The sequence below is a fragment of the Chiloscyllium plagiosum genome, chromosome 18 (genome assembly GCF_004010195.1).
Source record: "Chiloscyllium plagiosum isolate BGI_BamShark_2017 chromosome 18, ASM401019v2, whole genome shotgun sequence".
Lineage (NCBI taxonomy): Eukaryota > Metazoa > Chordata > Chondrichthyes > Orectolobiformes > Hemiscylliidae > Chiloscyllium > Chiloscyllium plagiosum.
Window position 1 is genome coordinate 65,295,973 of NC_057727.1, and position 25,979 is coordinate 65,321,951.

The window sequence follows — 25,979 nt, forward strand, 5'->3', positions numbered from 1 at the left end:
AATGAGCTGCCAGAGGAAGTGGTGGAGGCTGGTACAATTGCAACATTTAAGAGGCATTTGGATGGGTATATGAATAGGAAGGGTTTGGAGGGATATGGGCCGGTTGCTGGCAGGTGGGACTAGATTGGGTTGGGATATCTGGTCGGCATGGACGGGTTGGACCGAAGGGTCTGTTTCCATGCAATACATCTCTATGACTCTATGACTCTGTACTTGTTTCATTTCAGGAAGCTATGTGGAAGAACCACCTGGGGACTTCTAGTACATTGGATTATGATGGTGGTAAACCACTCGTCTCTGTTGCAAACCATTTAAACTGATCTAATAATAAAACAAGCATTTACCGAAGCTGGCTGATCCATTCAAAGTCATTCTCACTTTGAACATTTTCCTCCAGAAGGTTAGCCACTACGTCCTTGGCATGAACTTCAATCACAATCAGTGCTGATAATATTGTTCTTTGCATTCTCGTCAGCTTCCCTCTCACGAGACTCACCAAATCATTCAGCTGTTTTATTTTGAAAAAGAAATTTTGAAATCATACAAAAGAAACATGAGGCTAATCAGCATTCAATACTATAGCAGTACCTGAGAATTGTGAGGAAGAATCAGCACTTGAGATAAATATTAAAAATTAATTAAAATGTTTACAAAATTAAGAGTGAACAAAACCAAACCCAGGTAGTAAATGGCCTAAAATGTTTGAAGGAAGTTGGAAAGGAAACGTGCAGGACAATTATCATTTTCTGAAATTTTTAGAAGCAGGCACAGTACCAGAGTATGGCTGTGAACTAAATATTTGTCCAAAGTCGGGCAAAAGAGATAAGCTAAGAAAAAGCTGTTAGCCTAACATCAATTGTAGGGTATTCGAACCAGGTGAGGAGGGATGAATCGGCACCCCTCTTTTCAACCTCCACAGAGCCTGCAACAAAGGTTTCTGCTCTTTCTAGCGTGGGGCTATACCTCTCTCCAATTAAAATGAGTTTACTAATTTTCCATGTAGCTGCAGTGAGATAATTATAATGTTTTCATATACAATTTTATTATCTGCTAACCCTGAGAAAAATGATTAAGACTCAATGTCAAGCATACACACAGGCGCAAATTTAAAAAGGGACAGTATCCCATACAAAAAAGATTTAAAAATATACTGCTTATAGTAGTTAGGGAGTCCTTAAGGTGTAAGGTTTTAAACTGAAACTACGATTATTTAATTGATGTCATGGATGATGTCATAGAGTCAAAGAGTCTTATGGCAAGGAGACAGGCCCTTTGGCCCAAACTGGTCCTTGGCAATCAAAATGTCAACCTACGCTAACACCATTTCCTTGCACTTAGCCCATATCCTTTCTAAACCTTTTCTATCTATGTATTTGTATAAATGTTTTTTAAATGTTACAGGGGAGAGGTTGAATAGGCTGGGGCTGTTTTCCCTAGAGCCTCAGAGGCTAAGGGGTAACCTTCGAGAGGTTTATAAAATCATGAAGGGCATGGATAGGGTAAATAGACAAGGTCTTTTCCCTGAGGTGGGGGAGTCCAGAACTAGAGGGCATAGGTTAGGGTGATAGGGGAAAGATATAAAAGAGACCTAAGGGCTAACTGTTTCATGCAGAGGGTGGTATGTGTATGGAATGAGCTGCCTGGGGAAGTGGTGGAGGCTGGTATAGTTGCAACATTTAAAAGTCATCTGGATGGGTATATGAATAGGAAGGGTTTGGAGGGATATGGGCCTCATGTTGGCAAGTGGGACTAGATTGGGTTGGGATATCTGGTCGGCATGGATGGGTTGGACCAAAGGGTCTGTTTCGTGCTGTACATCTCTGCAACTCTATGACTCTAAATGTTGTGTTATGACATGGGGTAAACCCCTCTGCTAATTTAAAGCCGACAAACAAAAGCTCACCTCGCATCATAATCTGTTGAAATTCAAGAGGCAAAGAATTATCCCAGAGGTCACTATTTGAAGTGAAAATTAACAATTTTATTTCTTAACAACTTTTTACTCTCTTAAACCTATCTTTACCTCCCCACTCCACAATAATGATCCAATAAAAACCCCGATTAAGATTTACAAACTAAATTCAAATTTCAAAGCCAGCCAGCTGTTGAATCTTCTCTTTGTACCTTCTTCTGTAGATTTTCCTCGGTCATCTTTTCTTCAGTATTCTGCCTCACAAGCTTCCATATGAACAGGTACCCTTCAGAGGGCTATGTGGCTAACAGTCTATACTTAGAGGCATAGAGTCATAGAGATGTACAGCATGGAAACAAACCCTCCGGTCCAACCCGTTCATGCCGACCAGATATCCCAACCTATTCTAGTCCCACCTGCCAGCACCCGGCCCATATCCCTCCAAACCCTTCCTATTCATATACCCATCCAAATGCCCTTAAATGTTGCAATTGTATCAGCCTCCACTACTTCCTCTGGCAGCTCATTCCATACAAGTACCACCCTCTGTGTGAAAGAGTTGCCTCTTAGGTCTCTTTTATATCTTTCCTCTCTCACTCTAAACCTATGCCCTCTAGTTCTGGACTCCCTGACCCCAGGGAAAAGACTTTGCCTATTTATCCTATCCATGCTCCTCATAATTTTGTGAAACTCTATAAAGTCAACCCCCTCAGCCTCCGACGCTCCAGGGAAAACAGCCCCAATCTGTTCAGCTCTCCGTATAGCTCAAATCTCCAACCTTGGCAACATCCTTGTAAATCTTTTCTGAACTCTTTCAAGTTTCATAACATCTTTCCGATAAGAGGGAGAGCAGAATTGCATGCAATATTCCAACAGTGGCCTAACCAATATCCTGTACAGCTGCAACATTACCTCCCAAATCCTGTACTCAATATTTTGACCAATAAAAGAGAGCATACCAAACGCCTTCTTCACTATCCTATCCACCTGTGACTCCACTTTCAAGGAGCAATGAACCTCCGCTCCATGGTCTTTTTGTTCAGCAACACTCCCTCGGGCCTTACAATTAAATGTATAAGTTCTATTAACATTTGCTTTCCCAAAATGCAGCACTTCGCATTTATCTGAATTAAACTCCATCTGCCACTTCTCAGCCCATTGGCCCATCTGGACAAGATCCTGTTGTCATTTGAGATAAACTTCTTCACTGTCCACTACACCTCCAATTTTGGTGTCATCTGCAAACTGACTAACTGTACCTCTTATGCTCGCATCCAAATCATTTATGTAAATGACAAAAAGTAGAGGGCCTAGCAACGATCCTTATGGCACTCCACTAGTCACAGGCCTCCAGTCTGAAAAACAACCCTCACCACCATTCTCTTTGAGCCAGTTCTGTAACCAAATGGCTAGTTCTGCCTGTATTCTGTGAGATTTAATCTTGCTAACCAGTATCCCATGGGGTACATTGTCGAACGCCTTACTGAAGTCCATATAGATCACATCTGCTGCTCTGCCCTCATCAATCATCTGTGTTACTTCTTCAAAAAACTCAATCAAGTTTGTGAGACATGATTTCCTCCACACAAAGCCATGTTGACTATCCCTAATCAGTCCATGCCTTTCTAAATACATGTACATCCTGTCCCTCAGGATTCCCTCCAACAACTTGGACAGCACGGCGGCTCAGTTGTTAGCACTGCTCCCTCATAGCGTCAGAGACCCAGGTTCAATTCCTGCCTCGGGCAACCATCTGTGTGCAGTTTGCACATTCTCCCCGTGTCTGCGTGGGTTTCCTCCGGGTGCTCCGGTTTCCTCCCACAGTCCAAAGATGTGCAGGTTAGGTGAATTGGCCAAACTAAATTGCCCTTAGTGATTGGTGCACTAGTCAGGGTGGGTTGCTCTTTGGAGGGTCGGTGTGGACTTGTTGGGCCAAAGGGTCTGTTTCCATACTGTAGGGCATCTAAAAATAACTTGCCCACCACTGATGTCAGGCTCACTGATCTATAGTTTGCTGGCTTGTCCTTACCACCCTTCTTAAACAGTGGCACCAAGTTAGCAAACCTCCAGTCTTCCAGCACCTCACCTGTGAATATCGATGATACAAATATCTCAGCAAGAGGCCCAGCAATCACTTCTCTAGCTTCCCACAGAGTTATAAGGTACACCTGATCAGGTCCTGGGGATTTATCTACTTTTATCTGTTTCAAGACATCCAGCACTTCCTCCTCTGTAATATGGACATTTTGCAAGATGTTACCATCTATTTCCCTACATTCCATATCTTCCATATCCTTTTCCACAGTAAATACTGATGCAAAATACTCATTTAGTATCTCCCCCATTTTCTGCAGCTCCACCTTGTTGATCTTTGAAGGGCCCTATTCTTTTCCTAGTTACCCTTTTGTCCTTAATGTATTTGTAAAAACCCTTTGGATTCTCCTTAACTATTTGCCAAAGCTATCTCATGTCCCCTTTTTTCCCTCCTGATTTCTCTCTTAAGTATACTCCTACTGCCTTTATACTCTAAGGATTCACTCAATCTATCCTGTCTATACCTTACATATGCTTCCTTTTTCTTAACCAAACCCTCAATTTCTTTAGTCATCCAGCATTCCCTATACCTACCAGCCTTTCCTTTCACCCTAACAGGAATATACTTTCTCTGGACTCTCTTTGTCGGTACATCCACATACTGAATCAGAAAATTGTCTTGTACCCATTTAACAGATTCCTCTCCATCTCAACCCTTAACATTATGGCAGTCCCAGTCTATGTTTGGAAAGTTAAAATCCCCTACCATAACGATTCTATTATTCTTACAGATAGCTGAGATCTCCTTTACAAGTTTGTTCTCAATTTCCCTCTGACTATTAAGGGGTCAATAATACAATCCCAATAAGGTGATCATCCCTTTCTTATTTCTCAGTTCCACCCAAATAACTTCCCTGGATGTATTTCCAGGAATATCCTCCCTCAGCACAGCTGTAATGCTATCCCTTATCAAAAATGCCACTCCCCCTCCTTTCTTGCCTCCCTTTCTATCCTTCCTGTAGCATTTGTATCCTGGAACATTAAGCTGCCAGTCCTGCCCATCTTGGCAGCTCTCTCCCTAACTGTTCAAAATGTTATACCCCAAAGCATCGGACCATTTCATTGTTTTGATGTCATTGTTTTGATGTAATCAAAACACCAAATTCAAATTTGATTGGGTTTTGGTATCTGGGGCATAGATTAAACTGCTTGGCCAAATGTGAATTGTTTTTGTATCATCGTAACTAGCTGCATTATTGGTTCCACAGTCAAATGCTACATTTTAAATTCTTTCAGCACACTCTGTGTCTCTCTATGTCTGTGCCAGCTCCCAGTCTCTCTTAAAAGTACACCTACACCTTCTTAACAGTTGTTAATGTACCTGCCTCAACAACTTCTACCGGTAGCTCATTCCATATGTGTACAACCCTCTGTGTAAAAAATGTTGCCCCTCAGGTTCCCTTTTATTCTTTCTGCTCTAACCTTAAACCAATGTCCTTGAGTCTGCGATTCTCCAACCCTGGGAAAAAAGCTGAGTGCATTCACCCTGTCCATGCCTCTTATGATTTTATATATTTCCATAAGATTCCTCCTGTGAAGAAAGAGGTCCTAGCTTGTCCAACCTCTCCCTATAACACAGACTGTTGAGCCCTGGTAATATACTTGTAAATTTCTTCTGCACTCTTTCCAGTTTAATAACATCCTTCCCATAGCAAGGTAACCAAAACTGAACAAATATTCTAATTGTGGCCTCAACCAATGTGCTGTACAACTGCAACTTAACTTCCCAACTTCTAAACTCAATGTTCTGACTGATGAAGGCCAGTGTGCCAAAATTCTTCTTCACTGCCCTGCCTACCTGTGACTCCACTTTCAGAGAACCGTGCATTTGAGCTTCAAGGTCCCTCTGTTCCACTACACTCCTTAAGGCTGTAAGATTCACCATGAAACTTTTATCTTGAATTGACTTTCCAAATTGCAAGACTTCACACTTATCTATATTAAACTTCATTTGCCATTTCTCAGCCCACTGCCCCTGCACTGGAATTATCCTTGATTTCTCATTGTTCTGATGTTCTTTTTTAATCCATATAGTCATGGGCACTCTTCCTACTTAAGAAGTAGAGAGAGATGTTTTCCCAGCTGGTTTCAGTTCTGCAGTCCAAAATCTATCTTCTTCCATCACAGCTAGCTGTTTGAAATACAAGCTTGTTTGTGTATTTCCAAGCCTAAGTTTATTGTCTGCAAGCTTGATAATTACAGGTGATATTTTCATCTCCAACATGTGAATATCATCGAATGCCTTTTTGCACCTTCTGAGAGTCTTGCTCGTTGGTTGCAGTGCCTTTAGATGAAGTGTTATTTTCAGCTTGGCTGTCTGTTGGCAAATCCACTTTGATTTGTTTCATAGATATTTTTAATCTACCCATTACATGTCCCAGGTAGGACATAAACCTGGGCTTCCTGGTCCAGTCAAATCCACTTTGAAACTTAGTCACCTGTGCTTCGGTGATGACTGTGGCCATTTAAGTCAATGTTTTTAGTTGCTTTTAAAAAATCATTTCAGTCCATTAAAGCCCCAAGTGTCAAATCGAACAATGAAATTAAAATTCAAGAGTTCATATTTTACATTACCATCAAAGAGTTAACCCCAGGATGACATAAGAGAAGTTTCAGAAAGGCACAAGCTTTTAAGAGAAAAAGCATGAATTTGATAAAATTAATTGAAATATGAGGGTCAGCTAAAGGGAAATATATTTGCATTTGAAGTTTCAGAAGGCATTTGATAAGGTGCCATTCGGTCACTTGTTATAAATATATGGAAACTTTCAATTATCATGGGACTCTGTTCAGTACTTAAACACTGATTTTGCAAACATTAATTATTAGCAATTTTGGAGAAGACTTGTGGTTCAGGTTGTGGATCAGATTGTAAATTTGCTCGCTGAGCTGATAGATTTGTTCTCAGACGTTTTGTCACCATGCTCAGTATCAACATCAGTGAGCCTCTGGTGAAGTGTTGGTGTTCTGCCCTGTTTGCTATTTATCTGTCTCGGTTTGTTGTGGTAGATGATATAATTTCCAATTCTGTTTTTGAGACGTTGGTAAATGGGGTCCAAATCTATATGTTAGTTAATGGAGTTCCAGTTTGAATGACAGGCCTCTGGGAATTCCTGTGCATGTCTTTGTTTAGCCTGTCCCAGATGGATGCATTGTCCCAGTTGAATTGGTGTCCCTCTTCATCTGTGCGTATGGATACCAGTGATAGTTGGTCTTCTGGTGGCTAGTTGGTGTTCATGTATCCTGGTGGCTAGTTTCCTGCCTGTTTGTCCAACGTAATGTTTGTTGCAGTCCTTGCAGGGTATTTTATATATGATGTTCGATCTGCCAGTTGTTGGTATAGGGTGCTTTAAATTCATCAGGAGCTGTTTCGGTGTGGTGCTAGGTTTGTGGGCTACCATGATGCATAAGGGCGGAGTTGTCTGGTCGCCATCGCCGAGATGTCTTTGATATATGGCAGGGTGGCTACAGCGTCTGGGCATGTTGTGTGTTCTTATTTAGGTCTGTTGAGCAGGAACCAGCCGACTGCGATTATTGGGTACACGTTGTTCCTGAATACATAGTGTAGGTGTTTTTCCTTGTCCTCCCATAGTTCCTGGGTGCTGCAGTGTGTTGTGGCTTGTTTAAATAATGTCCTGATACAGTTTTGTTTGTGGGGTTGGGACGATTGCACCTGTATCAAGATTAGAGTGGTGTTGGAAAAACACAGCAGGTCAGGCAGCATCCGAGGAGCAGGAAAATTGACGTTTCAGGCAGGAGCCCTTCATCAGGAATGAACCAGCTGAGTATCTGGTCAGTATGTGTGGCTTTCCAGTACACACTGGTCTATAGCTCTCCATTGGCTTTTCGTTCTACTGTGACATCCAGGAAAGGGAGTCTGTTATTGTTCTCTTCCTCTTTGCATCATGGTAGCCCACAAATCTACCACCACACTGAAAGAGCTCCTGATGAATTTAAAGGACCCTGTACCAAGAACCAGCAGAATGAACAATCATATACAAAATACCCTGCAAGGACTGCAACAAACATTACATTGGACAAATGGGCAGGAAACTAGCCACCAGGATACATGAACACCAACTAGCCACCAAAAGACATGACCAACAATCATTAGTATCCTTACACACAGAAGAAGAGGGACACCAGTTCGACTGGGACAATATATCCATCCTGGGACAGGCTAAACAAAGACACGCACCGCAAATAATTGACGCCTGTCATTCAAACTGGAACTCCATTAACGAACATGTAGACGTGAACCCCATTTATCAACTCTCAGAAACAGAAATAGAAATTACCTACCATTACAAACCGAGACAGAAAAACAACAAGTGGGCAGAACACCAATGCTTCACCAGGGGCTCACTGATGGTGTTACTTAGCATGGTGATGAAACATCTGAGAACGAATCTACCAGGTCAGCGAGCAAATTTACAACCTGATTAATTTTTTGGTGATAGCACCACAGAAAGGAAAAGCTTGTAACAGTTACCCAGTAAATGAAGTCTAGAACATAGTTGCACAGACAAGATATTCTTCCTAAGTCAACAAATTGGTTTTCTCAAGTTGATAGTCAGAGCATTATCAACTAGGAGACAATGAGGTCTGCAGATGCTGGAAATCAGAGTTGAGTGTGTTGCCGGGGCCCGAAACGTCAATTTTCCTGCTCCTCAGATACTGCCTGACCTGCTGTGCTTTTCCAGCAACACACTCTCAAGTCAGAGCGTTATACTTGTCTTCAGCGCTGGTGGGTTTTTTGGTAATTAAGCACAGAAAATGAAAGAAATCTGGGGTGCAGTATACTCCATCTGAACTTTATTCTCCATTGAAGTTAACGGGGAGGAATAATGGGCAAGATGTGAAACTAGTGTTTCAACTGATTCCATGACAGCCCTATCCAGTGAGTTAAGTTGATATTAAGTCCTCATGTCTGCAATTATATTAATGCTTCTTGACCATGTATTTTGCCCAGAGTGAATCAACAATTTTAGGAAAGGAATAGAAAAGTGATTTAGAAAGAAATATACCTTGATGACTCTAACCACACTCATGACCAGACCTGTCATCACAGAGAACCTCAGTCAATCTACAACAAGAGTTGTCATCACATACCACCTGGGGTGAATCTGTAATAAGGTCCATTACTACACACAATCTGCATTCAATTCTGAATGATGTATATGAGACAGGTTCAGAAAAGATGTAACATCTCAAAACTGGGCATTCATGAGGTGTTGTGCGCAATCAGTAGCATCAAAATTGTTTTCCAGCGTTATCTAATTTTATGGCCTGGCATCTTTGTAAACTCTACCATTGCCGTCAAAGGGTGAAATAGTGCAATGAGGAATGTGTAAGAACAAGCCTTTTGCCTGAAATGTCGATTTTCCTGCTCCTGGGATTCTGCCTGACCTGCTGTGCTTTTCCAGCACCATACTTTCCACAGTAATAGTAGCACAAACGTACTTTGACATTGCAGATTGACACAAGAGGTGAAGTCATATGGTATCAGAGGTGAGCTGGCAAGATGGATACAGATCTAGCTTAGTCATAGAAGACAGAGGGTAGCAGTGGAAGGATGCTTTTCAGAATGGAGGGTTGTGACTAGTAGTGTTCCATAGGGATCTGTGCTGGGGCTTCTGCCATTCATGGTCTACATAAATGATTGTGAGGAAAATGTAGCTGGTCTAATTAGTAAGTTTGTGGATGATACAAAGAGTGGTAATGTTGCGGATAGTGAGGAGGATTATCAGAGGATACAGCAGGATAAGATCAGTTGGAGGCTTAGGCAGAAAAATGGCAGATGGAGTTTAATCCTGACAAATGTGAGGTGATGCATTTTGGAAGGCTAAGTACAAGTGAAAATTATACAGTGAATGGCAGAACCCTTAGGAGTATTGATATGCAGAGGGATCTGGGTGTGCAGGTCAACAGATCACTGAAAGTGGCAGCGCAGACAGCTGAGGTAGTAAAAAAGGCCTAGGGCATGCTTGCCTACATTGGAAGGGGCATTGAATATAAGGATAAACAAGTTGTGCTGCAGCTTTTCAAACTTTAGTTAGGCAACACTTGGAATATTGAATCTGGTCACCACATTACCAGAACGAAGTGGATACTTTGAAGAGGGTACAGAAAAGGTTTACCAGGATGTTGCCTGATATGGGAAATGTTAGCTATGAAGAATGGTTGGATAGACTGGGTTTGTTTTCACTAGAATGCAGGAGGTTGAGGGGCGACCTAATATAAGTTTATAAGATTGTGAATGGTATGGATAGAGTGGGAAGTATGAGGCTTTTTTCCATGATGGTGGGGTCAATTACTAGGGGACACAGGTTCAAGGTGCAGGGTGGGAAGGTTTAAAAGAGATGTGCGAGGCAAGTTCTTCAAACGAAGGGTGATAAGTGTCTGGAGCATACTGCCAGAGGAGATGGTGGAAGCAGGCATAATAGCAGCATTCAAGAAGCATCTGGACAAATACATGAATAGGAAGGGACTAGAAGGATACAGATCATGTAAGTGAAGACAGTTTTAGTATGGAAGGGCAAAATGTGTTATTGGCAGGCTTGAAAGGCCGAGGGCCTGTTACTGTGTTGTATTGTTCTTTGTACTTAAAAGCAAGATGTCAATTTGGTAAGGCTATAAGGACAAATGGAGTTCTAAACAGCGGAAAAACATTTTATAGACAGAACTAGGCAATTCCATATCCAACAGATTAAATCAACACACTGTAGTCCTGACCACATCCAATCATATATAATGGTTAACAAATAAACTGATAAAACAGCAGGAGCAAATCCCTTAATGATTGCAGAGTTCAGTCTGTCAATACACAACAAAATGGCTGAAGTACTTTCAACCACCTTCAGTTAGATGTACCAAGTAGATGATCCATCTCTACCTCCTTCTGAGCTCCCCATCACTACAGGTACCTACCTGCAGCTAATTTAATTTAGTCTATATGGTATCAAGATAAAGCGGAGTACATTGGATCCAGCAAAGACAATAGGTTCTGACAACATTTCAGCTGTAGCGCTTAAGACTGTGCCCCAAAATTAGACATTTTCTCAGTCAAGCTTTTCCAGCACAACAACAAAAATAGCATCTGTGCACTAACATAGTTCCTTGAGTTGTGCCCTGTCTACAAAAAAAAAGGACAAATCCAATCTGCCAGTTATTTCTCCATCAAACTGCATTTCATTATCGGCAATATGATGAATGATATCAATTGACACAGTCACCAAAAACCTGACGTCTCATCTGTTTACATATAAACAAAAGCCCTCTCAAAATCCTTTTCATCTCTGTACCAAACCAAACTGATTGGAGCCTGGCCCGGTTTTTTACCCCTTTGAAAAAAATTCAGGTTTTGTAAGGCTCACTGAACTCCAGACCTCATTAAAGTTTGGTCAAAACATGAACAAATGAGCTGAAGTTAGAGTTAGGTTCCTTGACATCAAAGCAGCATATGACCAAACATGGTATCAGGGAGCCAGAGAATCAAGGGAAAACCTCTCCACTAGATGAAATCATATCTGGCACAAAAGGTAGATAAATGGTTTTTGGAGGTTAATCCTCTTAGCCATGGATATTGCTTCAAACATTTCGTAGGCTGGTGTTATGGATTAGGCCAGACCACTCAAAATATTCTTAAGCAGGCAGCCTCAGAACAAAACTTTGCAATTTGTTTCAGTAAGTGTACAGTGAAAATTACCCAGAATAAGATAGTTAGGTTGACTACTAGATTTTAACTGAAAATGTGTTGCTGGAAAAGCACAGCAGGTCAGGCAGCATCCAAGGAGCAGGAGGATCAACGTTTCGGGCATGAGCCCTTCTTCAGGAATGCTGAAGAAGGGCTCATGCCCGAAACGTCGATTCTCCTGCTCCTTGGATGCTGCCTGACCTATTGAGCTTTTCCAGCAACATATTTTCAGCTCTGATCTCCAGCATCTGCAGTCCTCAATGTCTCCTACTAGATTTTAAAACAGACAAAAATTTATTCACAAAATTACACAATGAAACACAAAGAACAGAATAAAGAACCCCTACAGGACTCAGCCTATCCAACTAGACTTAATTATGCTGTTCCGAATATACACAACAGTCCCAATAACAAACTCCTTTTAAAAACTATTATAAATGGAACACATGCTTATAGGTTGAAGTTGAAGGGCAGAAGATAGAGAGAGAGAGAGAGAGAGAGAGAGAGAGAGAGAGAGAGAGAGTTTCCACACAGCTCCCTGTTGAATGTCTCACCAGCTCGGACTGAACTAAAACTGCTCAGCTCAGGCAGAAAGCTGACCACTCTCCTTTCTTCATACAGGTCACTTCTAAAACATGGCCACTTTGGCTTGAAGCCTCATCTGTTTACATATAAACAAAGGGTCTCTCAAAATCCTTTTCGTCTCTGTACCCGGTTTATTACCCCGCTGAAAAACATCAAGGACAGAGTCTCCTTGAGCCAAGGAACAGCTTTTAGAAAAAAAAGGGACTAGCTTTGTGACAGTACTGTCCTAGGCCAAAACATCATCAGTTTTTCCATTAATGGCTTTACCTCCAGCGATTCAGAAATGGGATGTTCATTGGTGATTGTACGGTATGCAACACCATTTCTAATTCCTCAGATACTAAAGCAATCTGTCTCCCAACGCAAAAAGACATGGAAAATATTCAGGCTTGGTCTGATAAATGGTGAACAACATTTGTGCCATATGAATGCTAGGTAATGACTACCTCAAACAAGAGAGAATCCTACCATCTTCCCATGACATTTAATAGTTATACTATCACCGATTCTTTCATCAATAACAACTTGGATTACCTTTGAGTAGAAATGAACTGGAATAATCATATAAATCACTCTGCCTGCAAGAACAAATCAGAGGTTCGGTGAGTGAGTGACTCACCTCCCAACTTCCCAAAGTCTTTCCACCACATACAAGGCATAAATCAAGAATGACAGAATACTCCACATTTATCTGAATGAATACAGCTCTAACAACACTCAAAAAGGTAAACTTCATTCAGAACAAAACAGTTTGATTGGTCGACAACCCATTCACTGCTTTAAACACTTATTTACTCCACCAGTGCCAGCACACATGACAGCACTGTTTACCAATTACAAGATATATTGCAGCAATTATCAATTTGGCAACAGTCCCATCCCATGAACAGATTTTGTTTTGAAAAGGCCATTCTTTCCTCTGATTGACCTTTTGTTGTGGTTTCTCAGTTCAGCACTCTTGTTTAATTGTTTACTTTAGAGTAGGTGTCCTGAGGCAAGAGTTTCAAAAAAAACCAACTAGTTGAACACCAAGGATATAAGAATCAAGCATTAAGGGTTTTCAAATTATTGGTAGTCTTGTAAGTAAACTCATTTGTGAAATGACCAAAATAAAGTGGCACTATTACCACTTGAATATTTATCTCTGCATATTACTGTTATTACTTGTTTTGAGGTAACATTTGTACTTCACAGTCAATTACTGTGAAATTGAGGTCAGTACACGCAGGTAATGATGCAAGAAATGTTGCAACCCTGGATACATACACAGTAGTCATTCCATTGCATCTACCAGTAGCCAACACACAAACCTGACTGCCAAGCTTTGGGAAGAGTCTGCTTTCCAAATCTCCAATCTGTAGCGCTTCAGATACCTCCATGGTCCAGAAGGTCTGGCAGCCTGCAATAACAACTTGACCAGGCCAGATCAGGACCCATTCTGCACGATTGGTCTGTATAAATAAGCATTGTATCAGTGCATACATAGGATTCATTATTTAATAATTATCAGACAGCCCCAACTGGCAGAATCAGACTGGAAATACAATAGGTTTATTTCAAGTAAATAATATTTTTGAATATACTATACAAGTAATTTGAGTCTTAACAGGTGGGATCTGGTTAGGAGGAATAGGTGACTTTGTTGCTAAAGTTCTCTGCCACTGCAGGGGTAATTTCATATCAGCATCTGTCATAGATTAATTGATAGAGATTGATTGCTATGATGATGAGAAAGTAAACTAGATGAACCGTGATTTTATTTTCTGGGGGTTCTTATAGAGTCATAGAGATGTACAGCATGGAAACAGACCCTTCGTCCAACCCGTCCATGCCGACCAGATATCCCAACCCAATCTAGTACCATCTGCCAGCTCCTGGCCCATATCCTTCCAAACCCTTCCTATTCATATACCCATCCAAATGCCTCTTAAATGTTGCAATTGTAACAGCCCCCACCACTTCCTCTGGCAGCTCATTACATACACGCACCACCCTCTGTGTGAAAAAGTTGCCTCTTAGGTCTCTTTTATATCTTTCCCCTCTCACCCTAAACCTATGCCCTCTAGTTCTGGACTCCACAGTACAGCCGCAACATGACTGCCCAATTCCTGTACTCAATATTTTGACTCAGAAAGAGAGAGCATACCAAACACCTTCTTCACTATCCTATCTACCTGCGACTCCACTTTCAAGGAGCTATGAATCTGCACTCCAAGGTCTCTTTGTTCAGCAACACTCCCTCAACCTTATCATTAAGTGTATAAGTCCTTCGAAGATTTGCTTTCCCAAAATGCAGCACCTCGCGTTTATCTGAATTAAACTCCATCTGCCACTTCTCAGCCCATTGGCCCATCTGGTCAAGATCCTGTTGTAATCTGAGGTAACGTTCTTTACTGTCCAATACACCTCCAATTTTGGTGTCATCTGCAAACTTACTAACTGTATCTTTTATGCTCACACCCAAATCATTTGTGTAAATGACAAAAAGAGGACCCAGCACCGGTCCTTGTGGCACTCCATTGGTCACAGGCCATACTCCTAAGAGATTTGTCTCAATGAACTTTATCTAACTGAAAATAAACAGTTGTGGACATAACTTGACTTTATTGATGCTTTTATTTGAAGATTCTTTTCTTTATACTTTCACAGGATGTAGGTGTCGCTGGCAAGGCCATCATTTGTGTCTATCCCAAGTTGCTCTTGAATTGAGCAGCCAACTAAGCCATTTCTGATGGTCAATGAAGAAACACACAGTTTGCTATAGATCTGGGGGTTCACATGCAAGCCAGATTAGGAAAGACGCCAGCCTTCCTCCTTTAGTGAATAAGCTGAGTTTGTACCATTGAGAATCGATGGTAGTTTCATGGTCATCATCTCTGAGATTACCTTTCAATGTCCTGATTTTATTTACTAAATTCAAATTCAACTAGCTGCCATGACAGTATTTAATTCAAGTCCCGAAAGTAATAACTGGTACCCTGGAATATTGACCACTATGTAATATTACCACTATGCCACCATCTCCCCTAAAGATTAAGAACATAAAAAGATACAGGGTAAAGAAGTAGAGTGGAGAGCAGAATGGTTGAGGGAACCACAAGATGTGGCAATCTGCAATACCATTACATAGTTGCCAATACAAAGTGTACTTAACAGACCAGATGAGGTTTGCCTTCTTATTTAGTAATCTGTAGTGATATTACATTCTGCTAAAATTAACAATGCTGAATATTTGTTTGGGAAGTAAATAGGAGCATTTGATTCTGTGGGGCATGAATTAGTAATCGGAAAAATTTGAATTGACTTATTAAAATGATAAGACCAACAAGATCCACTTTGCTATGAATTCAGTTAAGTGTATCTTAAATCATACCTTGGGAAGTGTGGCTTCTTTAAGGACCACTAGTCTGCATCTGTGACAGGTTTTGCCTGAATGCAGCCAGTGGTGGCTGCCTCAAGCCAAACTAGTATTACAAATAGTAATTCAAACTGATGTTATATTCCTTATTAGTATAAGCAAACACCTTTGGATATCTTGACATTTGTCAATAGGATGGGAGTTTTAAAAACATTTTAAATATTTATGATTTAACCTATTTTTCTAATCAAGCAAATGACTTCTTCACTACTCTGTCTACCTGCAACTCCATCTTCAAGGAACTATGAATCTATACCCCAAGGTCTCTGTTTGGCAACACTACCCAGGACAACATTTAAAAAGCATCTGGATGGGTACATGAACAGGAGGGATCTGGCCAAATGGTCACAAGTGGGACTATATTAATCGAAGATATCTGGCCAGCATGGATGAGTTGGACTGAAGGGTCTGTTTCTGTGCTGTACAACTCTATGACTGACTCTAACAGCTCTGTAACACTACCCAGGACAACATTTAAAAAGCATCTGGATGGGTAAATGAACAGGAGGGATCTGGCCAAATGGTCACAAGTGGGACTATATTAATCTAAGATATCTGGCCAGCATGGATGAGTTGGACTGAAGGGTCTGTTTCTGTGCTGTACAACTCTATGACTGACTCTAACAGCTCTGTGGAGACTTCCTCACCAAAGTGCCAAACAAATTTTCATTTTGAATGAGATGTCTTCCTTCTTGGTGGGACACTTATGGTAATCACATTGTCTTATTTAAGCTTTCTGCTGACAGCATCTGAGGAAAATCATTCCAACATTACAATGTATGCTGACATTCGCTGAAGGCAAATTGTCAGTAATGTTCTTTTGAACAATACTTCGGTCTTAATATAAATATAATAATATATGCCTCATTTTAGTGCAGCTTTTGTTTTATTTGATCCTTGATTTAATCACAAAGAAGATTCTTTTATTCTTCCATAAAAACCATCTGGAGCACAAATGTAATTATCACCCCGCAGAAACAATTTCACAACCTATTACTCAATGGAGACTGATGAAGGGGCCAATGAAACAACAACATCCACACGTTCTCTTACCTCTGGATATGTTTTCAATGATCGCTCAATATTATCTTTTACACTTTCCTTCATCACCTTTTCTACATCCAGCAGCCAGTCCTCCACATTTCCAGTGGGATAGATTGTTCTGAAGAGTTCAATCTCCTCTCCTTCTGCAGAGTACATATGCGTGATGTTGAGGTCCTCCTGGAAATGTAACTATTAAATAGAAAATGTTAAACCTTTATACTATAACAGCAAAATTAGAAAACATAAATAAATCTAATGTAATTTAAGACAGAACTGGATTTAAACTGGCTATCAAGAAGCAGGGGGGTCTCGAAACTTTCTGTTTCCCTAAGAACCTGTAAAACCTATGTATTGCCGTGCATAAGGCTTTACTGGAACAGAATTTGGTAAGAAATGTAAAATGAGGCTCTAGTGCATCAAATTTTTGGATTGAGACACTAAGTTAATACAGAGAGATTTGCTCCCTTGGGCAGACAATCCATCCTCCTCCTACTTGATCTTTCAGCTTTGACACAACTAACCACACCACCATTCTCCATTGTCATCCAGCCCGGTGGGACTGCACTTGTCAAGTTCAATTCTTATCAATTTAATTATAACAAGTGTATCACTTGCAATAGATTATCTTCCACTCCTACACCATTACCATTGGTGCCTCTCATAGATATATCCTTGGCCCCTCCCATTTTTCTCAGAGAAAGTGAGAACTGCAGATGCTGGAGATCAGAGTTGAAGAGTGTGGTGCTGGAAAAACACAACCGGTCAGGAAGCATCCGAGGAGCAGGAGAGTCGACGATTTGAGCATAAGCTCTTCATCAGGAATGAGTAGGCAACTCAAAAGGGCTGAGAGATAAGTGGGAGGGGGGTGAGGCGGGGGGAAGGCGGCTGGGAATGCAATAGGTAGATGAAGGTGGGGGTGATGGTGATAGGTCGGAGCAGAGGGTGGAGTGGATAGGTGGGAAGGAAGATGGACAGGTAGGATAGTTCAAGAGGATGATGCCGGTTTGGAAGGTTGGATCTGGGATAAGGTGGGGGGAGGGGAAATGAGGAAACTGGTGAAATCCATATTGACCCCATGTGGTTGGAGGGTCCCAAGATGGAAGATGAGGCGTCCTTCCTCCAGGCGTTGGGTGGTTAGAATTTGGCAGTGGAGGAGGCCCAGGACTTGCATGTCCTTGGTGGAGTGGGAGGGGGAGTTAACATGTTCAGCCACAGGGCAGTGGGGTTGTTTAGTGTGTGTGTGTCCCAGAGATGTTCTCTGAAACGTTTCGCAAGTTGACGTCCTGTCTTCCCAGTGTACAGGAGACCACATCGAGAGCAACAGACACAGTAGATGATGTGAGTGGAAGTACAAGTAAATCTCTGTCGGATGTGGAAGGATCCTTAGGGGCCATCTCCGCCACCTACAACAGACCCCACCACTAGGATATATTTCCCTCCACACCCCTATCAGCATCCCAGAAAGACCATTCCCTCTGCGACTCTCTTGTTAGGTCCACGTCCCCACCAATCTACCCTCTACTCCCGGAACCTGCCCCTGGCACCGCAAGAAGTGCAAAACCTGCACCCACATTTCCCCCCTCACCTCCAACCAAGGCTCCAAAGGATCCTTCCACACATTTAACTGTACTTCCACACACGTCATCTACTGTGTCCGTTGCTCTCAATGTGGTCTCCTCTACACTGGGGAGACAGGACGCCAACTTGCGGAATGTTTCAGAGAACATCTCTGGGACATATGCACTAAACAACCCATCAAACGTGGCTGAACACTTTAACACCCCCTCCCATTCCACCAAGGACATGCAAGTCGTGGGCTTCCTCCACTGCCAAACACTAACCATCCGACGCCTGGAGGAAGCACACCTCATGTTCCACCTTGGGACCCTCCAAACACACGGGATCAATGTGGATTGCACCAGTATACTCATTTCCCACCCCGCCCCTCTTATCCCAGATCCAACCTTCCAACTTGGCACCACCCTCTTGAACTATCCTATCTGTCTATCTTTCTTCCCACCTATCCGCTCCACCCTCCACTCTGTTCTCTTACCACCACCCCCCACCTTCATCTACTTATCGCATTCCCAGCTACCTTCCCCCAGCCCCACCCCCACCTCCCATTTATCTCTCAGCTCTCTTGGGCCACCTCCTCATTCTTGATGAAGACCTTATGCTTGAAACGTTGAACCTCCTATTTTTCATCTATATGTAGCCTATGGTGATATAATCCAAAATGAAAAAGCCAATTTTCACACGTACTGTATGCCAATGCCAGCCAGCTCTTGGTATGTTTCTTGGCTTCACTGCTGCTAATAAATTATCAGATTGTTTACTGACATCCAGTAGAAATTTTCTCCAATGAAATATTTGGAAAACTGAAGCCATGTGCGTCCAGTCTCTGCTTCCAACTTCATTCCCTAGCTACTGACTCCATTCCTCACACTAGCAACTGTCTGAGACTAAACCAGAACGTTTGCAGTTTTGGAGTGATATGAACTTTCAATCGTACATCTATGCCATCACTAAGGCAGTCTATTTCCCATCTCGATAATCTTGCCTTCTCCTAACATTTTCCTTACCTCAATACATCTTCTGCCTGGGTCCTTACTAATACCAAGCTCTATTGCCCCGGCAGTCAGTTCTATCTTAACTCCAAATCGAGGTTCACCTTAATTTTAAAATCTCATTCCTGTTTTCAAATCTGTTTGCGGCCTCACTCCCTTCCCGCCTCTGTAGGGTCTTCCATATCCACAACCCTTTATAGTACCTGTGCTCAATTAATTCTAGCCTTTTAACCATCCCTGATTTTAATTGCTTCAAATAATTCCCTCCCTATGTCTTCCCACCTTTCTATCTTCCTTCAAGACATTCGTTAAAATCTACTCCTTCAAAACATGCTTTTTAACAATCTACCGTAATATCATCTTAAATGATATCATGATTAACTTCATTTTTGACACTTCTATGAAGTATCTTGGAATGTTTTATTACAAATAAAGTAGTATATAAATTTGATGTTTACCCTGAAGTGGAAGTTTTTTGATATGATGTTTACATTTGGGCATCTTAATTTCGATTGCAAAAAGGTATTAAGCTTTAACCCAGAAAATAATGGACAGTTTGTTTGACTTTGGTTGTAAGCAAGTTGTTAGAAAGGATTATTTGTTCAAATACCTTAAAAGTCAATTAATTTTAAGGAATCTCATCATAGTTTCTAAAAAGAATTTTGACTCATAGAATCAAAGAATTGTTACAGTGCAGAAGGAGGCCATTAGCTCATCATGTCTGTACCAGCTCTTCTAATATGTATTATGACAGTGTCATTCTTATCAATTTAGTTATAAGGTTGTTAGTCATTTGAAAGCCAGTGGTACATATCTTTAGAAAAATTATATGACAAAATGCCCCATTGAAAGGTAATAAACAGCACTGTGCTTTGAGGCACTGATGGGCAAGTTTTGAATTGAGTAAAGAATTGTTAACATTTCTATTTCCAAAAGATTGTTAATAATGGCAGAGGCTGTGTATAAGGATCAGCAATTTTTGGAGTTTAACAAGGATTAAATATTAAGGTTTACTTGAATGCAATTTTTCTTCAGGTCACATTATAAATTGTAACCATTTTTTGTCCTCTCATGAAGTGGGGAATATAGAGGCCCTATAAAAGGTTTGGAAGGGGCCTTGTTGGGGAATTAGGATATCGCCCTGAAAAATATATTATGAATTATCCCTTATACAATTTAACTTTGGAATCAAGTTTAAAAAAATACTGCGCTGTCTGTACATCTCTATTTTCCCCTGCCCACAAATTAATTCTAGCTATCTTCATGAAATGCCCTGACATTGATGTTTACAACTAAAACATTCTTGATAATATTGTTTTATTGATCAAGATAATCAGATGTTTGTGCTGGGATTGGAACATTTCCAACACCAAGCATCATAATCAGATATTCCTAAATCATCTTGAAACATTCAGACACTCAGTAAAGCTTCCTCCACTCTGCCTCAGCCCTAACTTCCGAAAGTTTGCTTTTTACTGCAGCAGTCTGGCATTTAAGAAAAAAAACCCAGGCAGGCATTCTCCGGTGCTTGAACATGTTTAGTTCCAGCTGAAACAATGGCCATTATTTTGTTTGGTGCTCACTTGCCCACCAGAAGCTAGATTATGACCCTTCAAATTCATTTTACAGAGGGATTCTACAGCAGCAGAAAGAGGGTCCCAGAGATTGAGATTTAGCACTTAACCACTGTGTTTTAGCTCCTTTGTTTCCTTCTCTTTTGACTTACAAGAGCAATATTTTCAAAACACTTCCGCAGGTGAGGCTGAACAGCAGTAGGATCTTTAGTCTGAGACAAGATCTCAAGTAATTCATCATCTGACAAGAAGTAGAATCTGTAATAAAAAAAATTAAAATTTCTGCTCTTTGTGCAATTTTGTAATTAGACTACCACACTTATATTTATCTACCTGTTGTACTTACCCAGTGCCAAAGATGGAATTGTTATATGCTTATTTCCTAACCTTCCAATTCTACTTCAAAGATGGTTGCTCTATGATATTGCACAGAAGGGCTGTAAGTAAAATGAATAAATGGAGCAAATCCAGCTGGATCTGGATTGATCATGCAAGGAATGGGCTTATGAATAATAGACTCTATTTAATATGAAAACCTGCAATATCGTGATTCTGGAGAAATGCAAAGAGCAATATGAATATGAATTGCATCTGCACATTTGCGGGAGGCAACACAGGAGCGAAATCTGGCAGTGCCTGGTGAATAGCTTGTTGATGCCATCAGCATGGTAACCAGTGGAAGAAGAAGAAAAACCAAACAGGATCTTGTGATTTATGGCTGTGGTAGTCCAAAATAATACATATTGTATATAGAACACTGCTTTGTGTCCACTTGAACTAATCTGGTTACCTTATAAAAAGGAGAGCATTAATATTAATGTTTACACTACAAGAGGTGACTATTTGAAGCCTTTATGATTCCAGGGGTTATAAATAAATTGAACCCAATAAAACATTAACATACCATAAACTCTGAAGCCAGGGAGCACAGATTTAATATTAAAAATAAACTTAATGCACAGTATATGTTTAACGATACATTTACATGTTTAGATAATTTTACTTGGTGACTTCAATGCAAAGGTTGATGTATGTGTGTGACAGGTCATCAAAAAATGGCTGTGGAAGGTGTAACAGGAATGGTCTACTCTTGCGGAAAATCTGTACTGAACATGATCTTTTAATCACTAATTTATTTTTTGCCTCCCGATTTGCAACACCATGTCTTAAATATCAGCATGTAATTAACTATTTCATCACTAGGCATGTGGACAAGTAGGACGTGCATGAAATCATAGCTAGTACAACATTAATCGCTGGACTGACCATCATTTTATCATTTCAAGATATATCTCCAACCTAACTGTGGCCAAGGCAAGGAGCTCCAGAAGTGTCTCAATGTCTCAAGGCTCAAAAAAGCTGTTGTGAAGAGATCTCTCAGAGAAATTCAAGAATTGGCTAGGTACCGCAAACACAGACATCACTGTATTCAGGACGACTCTTCTGTACTCACTGCTGTACAGATACCTGGCTCTACTTCTTATTTGAATCAGGATTGGTTTGATAAGAGCAATGAGGTAATCCAGAAATTACTGAAGAAACATTATTTCTTCAAAATGTATATTATTGACAAGTGGTCACTGTTCAAGAACAATGACTAATGAGACATTCATAGGCCATTCAATGCAAACTCAGAGACGCAAGATGCGTGGCTGAATCAGAAAGTAGACAAACATCAGTCATGTTCATAACAAAAAGACTGGAAGTGATTTTGTAATGTTTTGAAACCTATATATATGGATTTATGTCCTTGGTGCCAATAATCTACACTGTTCACAGAAAAAGCTCAAGTTCTAGAAAGGTGACAGAACATCTTAATCACACTCTCAACTGACCTTAGTCAATCAATGAATAAGCAATCAACTGCTCTCTTGATGACTCTTTCAGTGTTATAAATGATGAAAGCAATTCAACTCCTGTCCAGCGACAAAGCTAAAATAGCTGATGTTAATCCAGGTAAACCATTGGACAGAATTGGACTATTAGTCCAAATTTAAGCTAGTCTTTGAAGTGGGATTCAAACCAGCAATCTGAGGACTCAGATGAAATAGTATTGTCATTGCACCACATTTGAAAAATTATATTAGGTTGAAACGGGTGGTCTCAAAGGAAAGACTTCATTTTAGACACTGGAATTTCTTGGCATAGACAAATATTGCAAAACTATTTTTAAGGAGACCTTCAATTTTCTTTCACCCAGCTAATTTCATTTTCTTCAATTAAACTGATTTGATTCTGAATTTGTTTCATAACCTAGCACTTATTACTCATAAAACAAACAGATGTTCTACTACACAATCTCTCTTACCATCAACTCCAGAAAAAAATGTTCACATAAAATTGGCATTGAAAAGAATATTAATCTCTTACCTTGGGAAGGAAGCTCTCTTTGTCTCCAGATATTCACTTAGACCTTTCTGTACAAGATCCAATTGTTTGTTACATTCACGTAAGTTGTCCAGTAACCTTAATTCAGGACATATCTCAATAACCTGTTAAAAGAATCCAAGATGTCAATCAATAAGCAATCTCCTCCTGAGCCCATTGTAACAAAGGCAAATGGCAGTAACAATCAATTTTGTACTACAGAATTTGCTCATTTGGAATACCAGAATGTGTTGCTTTAACAAAATCCTCCTGTCTTCTCAAGGTCCAGTTGAAGAGGTTTCATCAGATGTGGCTTCTTTTGCATAACAACAGCACGGCAGAGCCATTGGCATGTGTATCTTGATCGACATTATTTTCACAGCCTATTACAATGTTGTTGCTTGATGGGAGATATTCAGTACATTTGATCTAAGTTCAATGCTTTTTAATTTATGTATTGAATAGGCTCTGGCACCTGTCTACAATCTTTTCATTAATTCCAGAAATTAATTCCAGAATCTTCACCCCACAACATCAATTCAGATTTTTAAAGTACCTTTCAAGTACCAAAAGTTTCTAAGGCATTTCACAGTGGCAGTATGTGACAAATGTCGCCAGTAAGCACATAATAAGATAATGGATGGATGATCAAAAGATGGGTCAAAGAGATAGGTTTAAAGGAAATGCTTATAGGAGGAAAGAAAGGTGGAGAAACTTATGAAGAAAATTCCAGTGTTTAAGGCCTACTCATCTGAAGATATGGTTACCAGTGGTGGTACCTTTAAGAGAGAGAAATTCAAGATATCTGAATTGAAAGAGTGTTGTAATGCTGCAGTGGGTTACGGTGAGAAAAGGGGAGATTAGTCACCAAGGTCTTATGGTGGGATTTGGACATTAGCGTCTTGGCAGTAGAGATAGGATCTAATCAACCTTTGCGTGATCTAGCCAGAACTGATGATGAACTACTAAAATAACTGTCCACCTTAAACATTAACCATATATATTTGTATCCCTTAATCTTAAGGAAGAAGAGCTAAGGGCCAAACCAGGGAAATGGCCAGGGTGAAAGAAAGCACTAGTTGTAAGGAGGGTCTTGAGAAGATTAACAACAGCAGACTATCACAGTGAACAGAGGACAAACACTTGGGTGACACTAGTGAATGTGGAGAGATTTTAGTTTGAGAACCAGACAGGGAAGAAAACAGGGTTGAGAGATAAATGCAAGTGATTTTGGATTGACACAAGGAAAGTTGTGAGTGAAATGGCAAGGTCGGGGGGTGGCTAAGAATAGAGGCACATAAACTCAGAAGAAATAGACATGATGAGTTGAGATGGAAGTTGAATTAATTTAGGATAAGACAATGCTCAGTGCAAGAGCTGAGGGAGGAAAGGAGAGAGATATACTAAGGTGAAATTTGCCAGTGTGTTGGAAAGGAAGTAGAGAACAAGGATTTAAATAACAAGTGAGGAAGGTGAAATAACATGAGATGTCAAAAAGAGGAGAAAGTGTCCCTTTGAAAGAAAAATAGGAGACAGACCAAGGTATGGTTTGTAAAGAGTGAGAACACCATCCAGATAGTTTTGATGGGGCATGTGGTAGAAGATACAGCCAGTCAGAGATGCTTCATTTAGGGAGAAGATGTTATTAATCTTCAATCAGATTGATCTCAATGTGGTCAACCACAATAAGTTCCAGGATGCCAAAGGTCTTCTTCACAATTGAATGTGTATTCTGGAGGGAGTTGTGGAGAGGGGCAATGAGAGCTGGTCCACTGGCAGAGTCAAGGGGCTAGCACTGAGAAGGGTGAGAAAGGTTAAGCCATGGAGGGATTGTTGAGTGGGAAGGTTAATGTAAAAATATGATGTGGTAGGTGGGGTACAGCTCATAAGGAGGCTATAACAGACACTTTGTAATATGCCAAGGAAAGCAAAGAGCAGCTACAGGCTTATTTATGAGTGAGACAACCCTGACGTGGTGGCAAAAGAATAGGAAGTTTGAGGGGAGCTAAAAAGGTGGGGTAGGTATGTGAGAGAAATAAAGGAGCTTTGATAACGGAAGAGAGGAATCTGGAAGGTGTAAGGTGAAAAGAGATTTTAAAAATGTTGGAGAAAAGAAAAATTTGAAATAGAAGTGGGTTTAAGTCAGGAGTGGCAGCCAAAACATGCATGGAAATAAATATAGGGAAACTCAGGCTATGTAGCAGGATTAGAAAACAAATATTCTGGTAGTAAGTGGGAAATAGGGATGATGCATGCAAGTCTCCAAATGAATTGAAAGGTAATGTTTTGTAAGATGCGATGTTCTAGGTATTTCCATTAGAATGAAGAGCCAGTTGGTTCCAAAATCAAACAGGACACTTATCAGCGTTCTTAACTAGATGCATGGTGCAGGAAGCCAATGAAAGAGAGAATACAAAAAAAATTCTTGAAAGATGTTCATTCTGTTAAAAATAGCATGATAGCAACAATACCTTTCTGTTTTCATTTACATTTCTCATGATAGTTATCCATAATCGCTCCATAGTATGGTATCGTTTACTTTCCACTGGCAATTGTCTGTTGATGTCCTCAGAACTGAAGATAGGTTCTAGGTAAAGCCAGGATCTCTGACACAGCAGCCACTCATCCAGGACATCCTGAAACAACATGAAACACAAATATAGTGTAATCCTTACTAACGCTAATGACAAATACAACTGCTTATTTTATTCAAGTGAATTAA

At 40.5% G+C, this 25,979-nt stretch overlaps 1 protein-coding gene across 1 annotated transcript in view; it reads right to left on the reverse strand.

Moving 5' to 3' along the window:
• The window catches only part of dnah1 (dynein, axonemal, heavy chain 1), a 420,700-nt gene that overhangs the window by 270,062 nt on the left and 124,659 nt on the right, over nucleotides 1–25,979 (reverse strand). The window contains exons 23-28 of the mRNA XM_043708503.1: nucleotides 25,729–25,893; nucleotides 23,261–23,382; nucleotides 21,043–21,148; nucleotides 16,759–16,938; nucleotides 13,598–13,738; nucleotides 345–508 (exon numbers count right to left, since the gene is read on the reverse strand). Of these exons, the coding sequence (XP_043564438.1) occupies nucleotides 345–508; nucleotides 13,598–13,738; nucleotides 16,759–16,938; nucleotides 21,043–21,148; nucleotides 23,261–23,382; nucleotides 25,729–25,893 (878 nt within the window). The remainder of the gene's footprint in view (nucleotides 1–344; nucleotides 509–13,597; nucleotides 13,739–16,758; nucleotides 16,939–21,042; nucleotides 21,149–23,260; nucleotides 23,383–25,728; nucleotides 25,894–25,979) is intronic.